Source organism: Theobroma cacao, chromosome 4 (genome assembly GCF_053813885.1).
Source record: "Theobroma cacao isolate CCN51 chromosome 4, ASM5381388v1, whole genome shotgun sequence".
NCBI lineage: Eukaryota > Viridiplantae > Streptophyta > Magnoliopsida > Malvales > Malvaceae > Theobroma > Theobroma cacao.
In genome coordinates, this window is record NC_142642.1 from 39778847 (window position 1) to 39794032 (window position 15186).

A 15186-nucleotide genomic window follows, 5' to 3' on the forward strand; every position below is an offset into this window, starting at 1 on the left:
TAAATGCTGTCAAATCTCTTGCCAAGGTTGTGCAAAAATCATTCCCAAAGACCACACCAATTAAATTAAGAAGGGGAAATAGAACAATGATATAAGTTATCAAGTCATCCCATAAGACCGAAAACATTCCATGACCAAGAAAACAACAGTTAAACCAAAACGGCGGCCATGAGGCCTTTAGTCTAGCAGTACAAAAGATAGAAAAGAAGGCAAGAAATAATAATGAAGACTAGAACTATAGCAGGCGCTTCTGCCTCAAACTCAGCACTTGACCTCCTTCAATGCATAAGCAAAGTACAAAAATGTTGGATCAACAGCACCATCCTTGTAGTAAGCAAACACCAAACAGCCATCATCATGCATGCTCTCTCCCACAAAACTGCAAACAAAACAAACACAAACTTCAATTTCTTTACAAAAACTGAAAAGAATTCCTCAAATACAAGAAGAGTGCACTGATCAGAAGCACTCACAATTGAAGGTCCTTAAGCTTTGAAAGCAAAAACTTGGTTGCTCCCTCAATGTGTTTCTTAAAGGTTTCAGCCTTCTCTTCTTCCAACTTGGGTGTCAAATTCTTAATAAGCCTCTTAATGTATGTGACAAACTGCTTCTTGTCGAAAGGAGGTTGCTCCTGCAAGCAATACAAATACATTCTTCACAATCTAGCTCAAGAATTGAAAACCATGAATTGCTTTCAAGAGTAAAAGCAAGCGACCAAGCAACCAACCTGAAGCCTAAAAGTGTCAACGATGTCGACAACCTTCACAGCTTGGTCATCAACACCCTCATCCTCCTCCCCATCTTCAGCAGAAGGATTGGCACCAATGTCAACATCAACAGATCCTTTCACAACCCACTACAAAGCACAAAAAACAGTTAAATTCTCCAATTCCCACGACAAACAATCTAAAACTTTAACACAACAAATTCCAAAAAAATACCAACCTTTCCCTCAACTTCCCACAGCATCCCATTCTCAATTTCCTTGTATGGGAATGAATCAGAAAGAAGCTCATCGCCTGAAAATCAATTAACATAACAATTAAAAACAAGTCAACAATTCGCTCAACTCAACTCAACTCCACAAACTTCAACACAATTGCATCAATAAAATCCCACAACATACACCCAAGCATATTAACAAAAGATCTGTAAATTTTTAGCCTTAAAAAAAAGCCAAGATCATGAATTTGAACACCCAAAGGCTAAAATTTGTCAATGTTAATTATTCTGCTCAATGGGATTTTTAATAAAAACAAAACTGAACTTTCCTAAGTTAAATCCAGATAGAAACATATCCAAGCATCAAACGAGGAATAAACACAGATCCACAATAAAATCAATCAAAACCCAAAAAGATTTCTTACCGCAAAGGAGATCCTGGTAAACCAACATGATTGCAGTCTCTCTCTTTGAGAAATCGAAGCTAAGTTAAAGACTTTTGAGCTTGAAGAGAGAGACGCGATAGGCGACGAGAGAGCGAGAGAGGGCTTGAAGGAGATTGGACGATTTCTATTTATAGGCGAGGGTTTTGGTAGAGGTTCTGGGCTAAAGGCTAAAGCTAAGCCGACTATTTTGTTTTGCCCTAGTTTGGCAGTAGGGATAAGCATGTACTTGACCTGGATAGGATTTGCTGATGTAACTGTTTGCCACGGATTCTATGTGTGAATAAAAAAGTACTGGACCTGTTGATGGGTCGATCGGCCCGATCCAGTCAACCAGCCCAATCTATGTTTACATAGAGTTTGGACTATCATTTTTGAAGCCTCGCCCAATTTGATGTTGAATTTTCTCTGTTTTTTTCTTAATTAATTTATTAATATTTAATTTTATGTGTAATTATATAGGCTTAATAAGTTTTAGTTGAAATAAAATTTAATGAATATATGGTCAAGTGACAATTCAAGTTGTGTGAACTTGCAATTATAATTGTTTGTGTAAATATAAACATAAAATTACTTTTTACAAAATTATAATTGGTAATTTATTTATATGATTGAATTGATTTATATTTATTAATATATATAAATATGTGATTGATTTAATATAAAAAATATTAATTTTACCAATTGATTTTAAATTTCATTTTCTCTTTCTTGTCTTTCACACAATTATCAAGATTCGTATCTTGTAGAGTTATTTGATTGTTGAATCTATTTCTAATTTTGTTGTAATCTTAATATTTGTTTCATCCACTAATTTGGATGCTTTGAATATTCTCTTTCATGTGTTTCATATTTTACAAAATTACTTTACTAATATATAATGAAAATGACCGAGTTTAATATCACTATTAACTTGTTATTGGTAAACTGAGTTTATATTTTTTTTAACTCGAATGATTTTCAAATATTCTCTTTCACGCTTTTTATATTATACAAAATTACGTAAATATCCTAACTAAAAAGGAAAGATATCTTGAACCATTAAATTATAATTGTTTTACCATATTTTATGTTCAACCGTTATAAACTCACTATGATCTTAAAAATCATCCATTTTCTTTTTATCTTCTTACTTTTGTTGAGAAGAACTTCTAAGCAAAAGATCTTCAATCCACTTTTCAATGCATTCTTCCATATTGCTATATTGAAAGCGCCTCTATGTGCCAATTTTTTCAAGTTGACGATAATTGGGACATTGCATCACACTAATCGAGTTAAATGCAGAATAAATGCAATCTGAGAAAGAAAAAAAAGTAAATGCACAATGGGAATTATACTATATCGACTTTGTATTTAACGTGACTGATTTGGTGCAATGCTCCAATTCTCAACAAGTTGAAAATGGCACATGGAGCGTTTTCAGTATATCAATATGGAAGAACACATTGAAGAGTGAATTAAAGATGATATAGAGGAGTTTTTATGGTATAATCCTACGGTAAGTAAACAAAGATTTACATTATGCTATAAATATTCACTATAATTCATTTTAGCTATGAGAATTATTTGGTGAACAAACTATCTATGTCTGTCACAACCTGCTTTAGGGGTCCATGATTGGCATAAGACCTAGATGGGTATAGCCCTCTAAATTCAAGTAAGTTTTACATTCATTCATTAATCATAAAATCATGCAAACTTTAAACATTCATCTCATAAATCATGTAAACTGTGGAAAGGCGCCATCACATCATTATGGAATACTGCTGCCTCATAATGTGCAGGGTCACTCATGTGCATATATCATAACATTTCAAAACATTGGAAATCATGTCTTTAATCATGTACTTGCACCTCAATGCTCAATTAAGCCCTTGGACTATAAAACATAAATTAGCAAAATATGCACAGTGTCATGAAAGGTTACAAATCTATAACATGTTCAATATTCATAATATAAATGTAAATAAAGATTGACTCATTAGCAGAACATGAATTGATCTCTAAGTTGCATGTGGTTGCTAAATCACTTACCAAAAAAGAAATGGATTACGTTTCTGTGACACGGACGACTAAACAACAATTACTGATGTACAACAAAAATATGAAAAATTAACGTATTATTTGGAGGAGTTTCTACGATATAATCCAAAGGTAAGTAAACAAAGATTTTCATTACTATATAAATATTTACTATAATTCATTTTAGCTATAGGAATTATTTGGTGAGCTAACAATTTTTATCACTATTAATTTTCCTTCTTTGATCTATCTTTTTTCCTTATAATATACTATAAAAGTGGAGACTATGATATTTTCTCTTTCACTCATTTTCTATTATACAAAATTAATTAAATATTTTGAATAATAAAAAAAAAGATATCTTGAACCGTTAAGTTATAATAATCTAACCATATTTTACGTTCAGTCGTTATAAATGCACTATAACCTAAAAAATTATCCATTTTTTTTCTTTTTTCGAGAATAACTTCTAAGTGAAGGAATTCTTTCACATGATTATCAAGGTTTGTATCTCATAAAGTTATTTGATTGTTGAATCTAGTTTATAATTTCATTGTAACTTTAATATTTGTTTCATGTATGTAAATTTTATTAATTTGGATGATTCGAATATTCTCTTTCACACATTTAATACCTAACAAAATTACGTTACTAATATATAATGAAAGTAAACGAGTTTGATATCACTCTTGACCTGTTATTGGTAAATTGAGTTTATATTTTTATTAACTCGAATAATTTTCGAATATTCTCTTTCACATATTTTTTTATTATATAAAATTACTTAAATATCCTAAATAAAAAGAAAAGATACGCCAAACCTTTAGGTTATGATAGTCAAACATATTTTAAGTTCAGTCGTTATAAACCCATTCTAATCTTAAAAATCATCAATTTTCTCTTTCTTTTCTTATTTTTGTCAAGAAGAAAGCGAAAGATGAAGTCGCACGATGGTTCAATCAAAGTTGTCGGACGCATCCTCCAAGCAAATTGAACGACGAATGCTCGACCCTTCAGCAGCTTCCACAACAGAACACTCGCTCAGTCTCTCACACATAGACACAATTAGAAAAGCTTCATTGGGCAAATGGTCTGATAACTTGTAAGCGAAAGAATTCTTCCACAAGATTATCAAAGTTGGTATCTTGTATAGTTATTTGATTTTTGATTTTTTTTTTTAATTTTGTTATAGTCTTAATACTTGTTTGATATATTTAGAGATATAGAATTCTTTTTTCTTTTCATTTTGGTCCGTACTTCTCCATACATACGATCTTTATTATAGAATAGAGGTAGAGATTTCCTTTTCTTTTTTTTTTTTGTTTTAATCGGTACTTCTCCAAATGTACGATCTTTACTATAGATTAAAGATAATGATTTTCTTTTTCATTTTTGTTTTAATTTGTACTTCTTTAAATATTCGATATTTACAATATATTATTTTCGATATTGTAAAAAAAAGCAGTTTGCGATTCTTATTTTCCTTAATGGATTTAAAATTATTGTTGTGTTTTTAATTTGGATCTAAAGCAACGATTGCAAAAGGTAAAAGTTAAATTCAAATTTTGTGATTTTTCTTCAATTTTTTATATTTTTTAAATTGTTATTACTTGGATTTTCACCTTAATTTTTTTACTTGATTTGATTATTGTCTTTTTTTTAAAAAATAATTTTAATTTCCTTTTTTTAACTAAAAAAGTAATTTTTCCATAAAAACTAACAAGTAATTTTTTGTTTTTTACACACACTTGCTTGCGACATTACAAAACGCTTCTCATTTTAACCAACCCACCAACCCCCCTTTGACTCTTCCTTGTTCCTTTGACTCACCACACGTGCAAAAAGAACCACATAGTAATTTTTCTTCTGACAACCATGTACTGCACCTGACCTGCCAAATCTAGTATGTCAGAATCCAATTGCATTAGTGGCAGATACACCTTCCATTTCAAGAATTGCATCAGATACATCTTCCATTTCAAGAATTGCATCAGATACACCTTCCTTCCATGGAAACGTAGGTCCAATGCTGTTTTCCAAATCATACGTTGCATGCATAGGAGGCCTCCCCTATAAATACCATTTGTCATCTGTGAGTGAGTGAGTAAGAAGAAGAAAAAGAGAGACAAACAAAAGAGTGAGTAAGAGAAAGAAAAAGAGAGAAAAACAGACATCAGAGTTAGTGTTTTGGAATGACTGCCGCTAAAGGGTCGATGGTTTGTTGTTCGATTTGCTTGGAGGAGGCGTCCGACGATTGTGATCGAACCGTCGTGCGACTTCAATGTTCGCATGTTTTTCACCTTGGTAAAATCTTTGTCAGTTCTTTATTATTATCATAAAATAGGGATTTATATTTTGTATTTTTTGGGTTTATTTCTCTATTGGGTTTCAATGTTAGTGATAAATTTGCTACTTGTAAGTTGATAATAAATCTCTGAAAAGATCATAAGTTTAGTGAAGATTTTGTATGGCTGTTTGTTGTTTTATGTTGTTGGTTATGGTGTGGTGATGTGGTTCTTTTTTTTTGGTATGACGCCTTGCAAGTTATTAATGGTTTTATTTTTCTGTTTCTGATGCTTTTTTGCTTGTGGAAGCTGTGTTGTTTGATATGGCGCCCCTTTTATATAATCTGGAGCCTGTATTTGTAGAAATCTTAAACAGGGATTTGCTCATGGTTTGACCTTGATGTTGTTCCAGTTCTCTACTGTTAGCTACTAGGGGAAGTATTTTTGATTATTGTCTGTGTTTATGTGGGCAGCATTTCCTTTATATGGGTGTTTTGTTTAAAATATCCTTATATTGTTATTCAGATTGTTGGATTCATCATTTTGACTATTGCTAGTAAGTTGAAATCTCTTTCATTACTTGTGTTTCCACACGCTAATTCCCATCGTGCATTTGCTTTTTCTTTCTTTCTCAGACTGCATCGGTTCTACCTTTAACTCGACGGGTGTGATGCGATGCCCCAATTGTCGACAAATTGAAAATGGCACTTGGAGGCGCTTTGATTATTGGAATATGCAAGACTGGGTTGTAGAGTATTGGACTAACGATGATGTGGAGGAGATTGTCCGGTATAATCCAAGGGTAAGTATCTCAATGGAAATGTGCTTATGTGGAAAAGATTGGGTCTTTTTGATTTGTTATAATGCCTTTTTGTCCAAAACTAAAAAGGTTTCATCTCTTTAAAATATAGGTAGTAAACTTTCCATTTGTTTATTGTTGTAGTCCTGTTTGTCTCCAAAAACTTTTATCTTTTACTGGGATAGTGGGGATGTATATCTAGTATATGTGAAGGTTGGGGAGGAAAGAAAGAATCCCATTGCTCATCAATCATTCGCTTGATGTGATTACCATTTGCAGATCTATGACATATGATAGCTAAAATATTTGGCCTTGGTGTCAGGCTTGGCAGTCATCAAATTGTTTTGAATGTGATGTTATCATTTTATGTGTGTGTGTGTGTAGTTTATGTTTCATTTCTTTGGGATTAATTCACTCCCCTCATTGTGTTATTTTGCATGCGTTCAGCCACGAACTGAAGAGGCTACATTCCGTTCTGATGAATGGTAAGCAAGCATGTTTATTTAGTGTGAGAGTAATTTTTTAGCTATTTTGCTTTCATTCGCAATTGATATATAATGAGAGATTGTTAAGATCATATGAACATTAAACTTATTCTATCAGAAGAAGAAAGAACATGAAACTTATCATTAGGGGAGCTGGTAGGCCTATTTTATATTTGACAGTTGAGTTATTGTTTGGCATATTGAACAAATTTTTTTATTAGGATTTTGCAAAGGAAGGAATTTACTTTGAACTTTGATCTTCCTTGGTTCTTTTATTCCTTATATTATAGGAGCATTGGCTCCTGTATATCTGACACTGATGTTTTATATACTACAGGGCCAGGAGATTATCGGTAGCCTATGGGTGTAAGTTGTTGGCAATTTATATTTTTTTTTTCGGTAATGACCAAAAAGATGGAGCAATCTCTCACAAACATTTCTTGACAAACACTTTTTTTGGTGCAGATAATCGCGGGGTTGAGCACAGTGAGGTTGTTGGTTCCAATGACATCCATCGTCATTCTCCTTTGAGGGGTGCAGTTGCAGAATTTAGTGCTAATCAGGTTACAACTAGATTTGCATCCTTTGGGCATGCAACACAGACGGAGTCTGTTGGTCATCTGTTTGCTCATGACAATCAGGGGTTAGCATTAGTAGAATCTGAACAATTATTTTCCTTGCATACATGTTACATGTACCTGCTCAACCTTCTATATTTTCTTAATTCTTTCATTTGTTTGCCGTAGTTCATCATCACCAGCCATACTTGCTTCAGTGACAAATGGTCCAATCCATGATAACTTTCAATGGTCACGACCATTTGGCAATTCACCACCACCGGCAGTTCATGCTTCAATGGCGTCTGGCTGGGGGGTGATCACTGGATTTATGGGGAATATATCCAATGGGCTTCGATTGGATCATGCAGGGTCGTCTTCATCACTACAAATTGGGTTTCCATTCCATGCATCATCATCTGAACAGACTACGGACCTCTTCCATGAAAGCAACGCAGATTCTGCAGCTGAGCTAAGCAGGAAATATGAACAGTGGCTTGCGGAACAATCCAGAGATTAATTTATTCCTTTGAACGTATGCGGCATAGCCTGAAAGATATTGCTCAAAATCTTCCAGATGTGGCTTCCATGAGCATAGCCTCTCAGAATGAAACCCAGGAAGCAATTGATTTAGCTCAACCTTCACAAGAAGGGGAATGGGATGTCGCTGTATCTAATGAATATGCGTTGAGGGAGATGGATTCGGTTGGATCATGCAGGGTCGTCTTCATCAGTACAGACTGGGTTTCCATTCCATGCATCATCATCTGAACAGACTACAGACCTCTTCCATGAAAGCAACGTAGATTCTATAGCTGAACTAAGTATGAAATATGAACAGTGGCTTAAAGAATAGTCCAAGATTAATTTGTTCCTTGGGACGCATGCAGCATACCTAGAAAGATATTGCTCCGAATCTTTCAGACGTGGCTTCCATGAGCATAGCCTCTCAGAATGAACCACAATAAGCAATTGATCTAACTCAACCTTCACAAAAAGGGGAAGGGGATGTCGCTGCATCTAATGAATATGAGTTGGGGGAGATGGATCCTTATTGTGCAACGATGTGCTGAAGAAGCCTTAGGAATGAACATCCCTGACATGCTTAGCCTGTCGTCAGGATGCTGTTGCACACACAATATACACAACAGGACTCCCCTAAGAATGTATCATTTGCTAGTTCAAATGGTCTTCATTGTTTCCACAATCTTGATTCCTGAAGTAATATGCAAACCATTTGGTCAATTTATTAGCTTGCAACTTTGTTTAAAGCAATATACACAATAGGACTCCTTACAAATGTATCATTTACTAGTTCAAATGGTCTCCATTGTTTCCACAATCTCGATTCTTGAAGCAATATCCCAACCATTTGGTGAATTTATCAACTTGAAGCGATGTACGCAATAGGACTCCCTAAGAATGTGTCATCTGCTAGTTCAAATGGTCTTCATTGTTGTTAGAGATAAAGCATGCATTGACTCAGCTTGCATTTATATTATCTTTTGTTGTACTTTGCTTCGTTGTACTAGTTTTGAGGTAAAACTTATCAGCTGGCATGTGGTGTCTATGTGCATGTTAAAGGTTTAACACCTGTCCTTTAGTATAAACAAGTGTTAGTTGATTGATGCTTGTATATTGTAAGTCTGTTGACTAATGAAAACAACTTTCTCTTTATCCGCTACCCTGTTTTCTTTCTTTTACAGCTCCCAGCTTTGTTTTTATCATTTTGTTCTACTTTCATATCATGGTATCAGAGCTATAACTGATCCTTGTACCAGATAAAAGACTTCTTTTCATCCATCAAAAGCTTATTTCCTTAGCAATATGTCAGCCTTAACTATCACACAGCAAACAACACCCATTTTTGATGGTTCTAATTATCCCGTGTGGGCCATTAGAATGAAAGCTTTTCTCAGAGGAGTAAATATGTGGAATGTAGTTGAAACCGAGACACCAGTACCAGCATTGAGAGAAAATGCTACACCAGCACAGGTAAAGCAATATGAAGAGGATATAGTAAAGAAATACAGAGCTTTGTCCTTCATACAATCTACTGTTACTGAATCTGTTTTCAGTCGAATTATGGGATGTGAGACTGCTAAGCAAACTTGGGATAAGCTTGAAGAAGAATTTTTAAGATCTGGCAGAAACAAACAGATTCGACTTCAGAACCTCAGAAGGCAATATGAATTACTGAGGATGAAAGACAGTCAAACTATGCAAGAGTTCATTGATGTTGTGATGAAGATCGTCAATCAAATTCGATTGTTGGGAGAGACTTTGTTTGATGCTAAGGTTGTGGAGAAAGTCCTTATAAGCCTGCTTGAGAGATTTGATGCAACTGTATCTTCCCTTGAACAGGTAAAAGACATCTCACAGCTCACCATATCAGATTTGGTGAATATTTTAGAAGTTGATGAACAAAAGAGGGCTGCTAGAAAGAGTGAAAAAACTGACCTTGCTTTCACAGCTAGAATGAAAGGCAAGGCACATGCAGATTCCTCAGTAAAGAAAAATGTGAATGATGTCAAGGATAGGGAGAAAGGGAGTATTCAGGGTCGAAAAGGTCAACATAGAAGGACCAAATTCCCTATTTGTCCTCATTGTAAAAAGAGAAGTCATACAGAGGCATATTGCTGGTTCAGGCCAGATGTAAAGTGCCATGCATGCAAACAATTAGGTCATGTAGAGAGGGTTTGTAAGAACAAACCTGATGCACATGAGAAGATCACAAATGCAGCCGAGAATGTTGAATCTTCAAAAGAGCAGCTCTTCATGGCTACCTGTAGTAACATGACTGATGATGCACAATGGCTACTGGACAGTGGCAGCTCGAATCATGTCACACCAAACTCATTGTTGTTTACTCAACTTGATACATATTATCATTCAAAAGTGAAAATTGGAAATGGAATGTATTTGGATGCTGTTGGCAGAGGAACAATGGGCATACAAACTCCATCTGCACAAAGGTATATTGATGATGTTCTTTTAGTTTCTGATATAGCACAAAATTTGCTTAGTGTAGGACAGATGATGGAAAAACAATATATACTTGTGTTTAAAGGTAGTTTCTACACTATTTATGATCCTGCTGGTGATCTGTTAATGAATGTGCCAATGAGAAATAGGTGTTTTCATGTTAATTTGACTGATGCATCCATGCAAGTCAGCTCTAACAACACTGATATATCTTCACTTTGGCACAAGAAATTTGGCCATTGTAGCTATAATTACTTAACTCAGCTATGTTTTTTAAAGTTAGTAAAGAAACTACCTAAGCTAAGCACACTGTCATCAGTTTGTAGTGTCTGTAAGTCTGGCAAACAGACCAGTAAGCCATATCCCTCTGCTAGCCTGACAAGATCAAAGAATAGGCTTGAGTTGGTCAATTTAGATATTGTAGGACCTATGAGCCAAGAATCTCTTAGTGGCAGTAAGTATTTCATAATCTTTATTGATGATTTTAGCAGGATGACTTGGATATACTTCCTTAAATTTAAGCATGAAGCCTTTGAAGTGTTCATCAAATTTAAGGCTAAGGTTGAAAATGAGACAGGTTTGAAGTTGAAGTGTTTAAGAACAAACAATGGTGGGGAATTTACCTCATCACAGTTTGAGAAGTATCTTGAAGCTGAAGGGATACATCATCAGCTCACAGTCCCTTACTCACCTCAGCAGAATGGAGTAAGTGAAAGAAAGAACAGGTCAATACTAGATATGGGGAGATGTCTGTTGTTTGAGAAAGACCTTCCAAAGAAATTCTAGGCAGAAGCTTGCAGCACAGCTGTTTATTTGCTCAACAGATTACCTACAAAGGCCTTATGAAAAATGACTCCATATGAAGCTTGGTACAACAACAAGCCTTCAATTGAACACCTCAGGATATTTGGAAGCCTCTACTATCATCAAATTCCTGAAATGTATAGAACCAAGCTTGATTCCAGATCAGAAACAACAATATTCATTGGCTATAGTGAGCAGTCCAAAGGGTACAGACTCTATCTTGTAAAATCAAATAAAGTCATTGTATCCAGGAATGTAATCTTTGATGAAACTGCAAGATGGAATTGGAGGACAAGTGAATCAGAAGCAGTGAGGTCTCCATTCATAATTGGAGTTCATGAAGCTGGTGAAACTGAAACTGAAGCTGGAAATCAGATGCCAGATGCAGATGATGATGAGCATTACGCTGTGAGAGGTACTCGACGCCTTGATGATGTTTATCACAGAAGTTTGATGTTTTTAACAGAACCGGATTCTTATCAAGCTGCTGCAAAATCAGATGAATGGAAAGCTGCAATGCAAGAAGAAATCAAAATGATTAATCAAAACAATACCTTGACACTAGTTGATAGACCTGAAAAACAACATGTGATCGGAGTAAAGTGGATTTTCAGAAAGAAACTTAACTCTGATGGTACTTTGAACAAGTGCAAGGCAAGACTTGTTGCCAAGGGCTATTCGCAGTTACCAGGTGTTGACTTTTTGCATACTTTTGCTCCAGTGGCTCAGTATGAAACCATTCGACTATTGTTGGCCATTTTAGCTGCATTTGGTTGGAAAGTATATCACTTTGATATTAAGTCAGCCTTCCTGAATGGTACATTGCAGGAGGAGGTATATGTTGAGCAGCCAGAAGGATTCAAGATTGAATCTGAACCAGATAAAGTTTATAGGCTGCATAAAGCTTTGTATGGGCTGAAGCAGGCACCTCGCACTTGGAACAGCAAGATTGATGCTTATTTATTACGTCTTGGATTTGAGAAGAGTTTTAATGAAGCTACTCTGTATGTACTTCATTCAAAAGGCCATGCTCAAGTAATCATTTCATTGTATGTTGATGATTTGTTGATTACTGGATGCAATACAGTTGAAATTAATAAGTTTAAATCTGATATGGAGATGAATTTCAGCATGTCTGATTTAGGCCTGATGAACTACTTTCTTGGAATGCAAATATGCCAATCAACCAAAGGCATTTTTGTATTACAAGAAAATTATATAAGAGATATCTTGAACAAGTTCCATATGAGCAACTGCAAGCCTGTTTCTACTCCACTTGTAGTAAATCAAAAGCTGTCTGTGAATGATGGATGTAAACTCAAAGATCTTGCTTGTTATAGGAGTTTCATTGGAAGCTTACTCTACATTTGTTCAACTCGACCAGAGTTAATGTATTCAGTGAGCCTTCTATCCAGATTCATGAGAGAGCCCACTGACATTCATTTTGCTGCAGTCAAACACATTCTCAGATATTTGAATGGCAGTATGCATCATGGTTTGTTTTTTGCAAGAGCAAAAGAAATCAATATGACTGGTTATTCAGACAGCGATTGGGCAAGCAGTGTTGATGACTTTAAGAGCACATCAGGTTACATTTTCTCCCTAGGCAATGGTGCAATCATCTGGAATTCACACAAGTAAGCTGTGATTGCTCAATCATCAGCTGAGGCAGACTATATAGCAGCCAATGCTGCTACCAACTAAGCTGTTTGGTTGAGGAAGATTCTGAAAGACTTGACCTTTATACAGAATACTCCTACAAACATTTTTGTTGATAGCAAATCTGCAATAGCTATCGCAAAAAACCCTGTGTTTCATGGCAAAACTAAACACATAAAGGTTAAGTTCCATGCAATCCGAGAAGCTGAAAGAAGTGGAGAAATTGCTCTTGAATATTGTTCTTCTTTAAACCAGTTAGCAGATATTATGACCAAGACCCTGCCTATGTCCAGATTTGAAATGTTAAGAACTAAACTGAAGGTTGTCAATTCAGACTTTAAGGAGGAGTGTTAGAGATAAAGCATGCATTGACTCAGCTTGCATTTATATTATCTTTTGTTGTACTTTGCTTCGTTGTACTAGTTTTAAGGTAAAACTTATCAGCTGGCATGTGGTGTCTGTGTGCATTTTAAAGGTTTAACACCTGTCCTTTAGTATAAACAAGTGTTAGCTGATTGATGCTTGTATATATTGTAAGTCTGCTGACTAATGAAAACAACTTTCTCTTCATCCGCTACCCTGTTTTCTTTCTTTTACAGCTCTCATCTTTGTTTTTATCATTTTGTTCTACTTTCATATCAATTGTTTGCACAATCTCGATTCCTGAAGTAATATCCAAACCATTTGGTCAATTTATCAGCTTGAAACTTTGTTTGAGCACTTTATGTGTGAGTATATGTGCTTAATAAGTTTTGATTGAAGTAACGTTTAATGAATATATTTGTTAGGTAATAATTCAAGTTGTGTGAACTAGCAATTATAATTGTTTGTGTAAATATAAATATAAAATCACTTTTTACAAACTTATTTCCACCTTATTTTTTATTTGATTTGATTATAGTCTTTATTTTAAAAAAAAATTAATTTCTTTTTCTAACATAAAAAAGTAATTTAATTTTAATTTTTTACACGCACTTGCTTTTGTCATAAAAAGCCAACCTACTCAAACTCTTCGCATTTCCGTTACGTTCATGAATCATGAGTTAAGCCACTTGTTATGAACTTGATTCTAGGAAGGAAAAAATAGAACCAAGCATGTTGAGAGAGAACCGAGCATTAAAGAAGCTGAAAACGATAAGTTCAAAGTTCTGTATTCATCACTGCATAAGCATATTGTATATATACAGCTAGTGTAACACCTGTTACACATAAAGACAGGTGTTAAAACCAGTTACATGCACTTCAACACATCATTAACATGTACATTAGGCACTTTATAACCAGTACAACAAAGCAAAATGGACATATACATGTCCACGTAGCAAGCTGATCAATGCTTGATTCCTAACACTCTTCTTTAAAGCTTGCATCCTTGACACTCATCATGGTTCTGATAGTTTCGAACCTCAGTTTAGGCAGAGTTTTAGTCATGATATCTGCAATTTGACTCTCAGATGAACAATGCTGCAAAACAATTTCACCATTCCTTTCAGCTTCCCTGATCGCATGAAACTTCACCTTAATGTGTTTAGTTTTGTCATGAAACACAGGATTCTTTGTAATGGCAATGGCAGATTTGTTATCAACAAATATACTAGTTGAAGTTTCTTGAACAAAGGTCAAATCATTCAAGACTTTTCTTAACCAGATAGCTTGATTTGTTGCTGCATTGGCTACTATATACTTTGCTTCAGCTAATGATTGAGCAACTACACATTGCTTATGTGAATTCCAGGAAACTGCTCCATTGCCAAGAGTAAAAATATACCCAGAAGTATTTTGGAGTCATCAACACTTCCTCCCCAGTCACTATCTGAGTAACCAACCAATTTTATGTCTTGTAATATGCATAAAAGATACCAAATTTGATACTTCCCTTTAAGTATCTAAGAATGTGTTTAGCTATAGCAAAATGAACATCAATGGGATCTTTCATGAACCTGGACAAGAGACTGACTGAGAACATTAACTCTGGATGTATGGAGCAGATGTACAACAAGCTTCTAACCAAACTTTTGAAAGCTGATGCATTTCTCAATTTGCAACCATCATTACTGAAAAATTTCTAATTTACCACAAGAGGAGTTGACACAGAATTGTAGTAGCTCAAGTGAAATTTGTTCAGAATTTCTTGAATGTAATTCTCCTGTGATATGAAAATGCCTTTGTTAGTTTGGCAGATTTGTATCCTAAGAAAATACTTCA

General features: G+C 34.8%; 1 protein-coding gene across 1 annotated transcript; it reads right to left on the reverse strand.

Annotated features, from left to right (window-relative positions):
* Window positions 1-41: 41 nt before the first annotated feature.
* Window positions 42-1528, reverse strand: LOC18603512 (translationally-controlled tumor protein homolog). The gene is made up of 5 exons (XM_007035543.3): window positions 1368-1528; window positions 946-1019; window positions 728-856; window positions 474-631; window positions 42-379 (listed from the first exon to the last, which is right to left on the reverse strand). The coding sequence occupies exons 1-5, from the start codon at window positions 1393-1395 to the stop codon at window positions 262-264; spliced, it is 507 nt and encodes a 168-aa protein (XP_007035605.3). The 5' UTR covers window positions 1396-1528; the 3' UTR covers window positions 42-261.
* Between the last annotated feature and the right edge of the window lie 13658 nt (window positions 1529-15186).

Coding starts and splice junctions, on each gene's coding strand:
- LOC18603512 (XM_007035543.3), bottom strand. CDS start 1,395: ATGTTGGTTTACCAGGATCTCCTTTGCG. Junction 857..945: donor TGTGGGAAGTTGAGGGAAAG/GTTGGTATTTTT, acceptor TGTGCTTTGTAG/TGGGTTGTGAAAGGATCTGT. Junction 380..473: donor AAGCTTAAGGACCTTCAATT/GTGAGTGCTTCT, acceptor TTTTGTTTGCAG/TTTTGTGGGAGAGAGCATGC.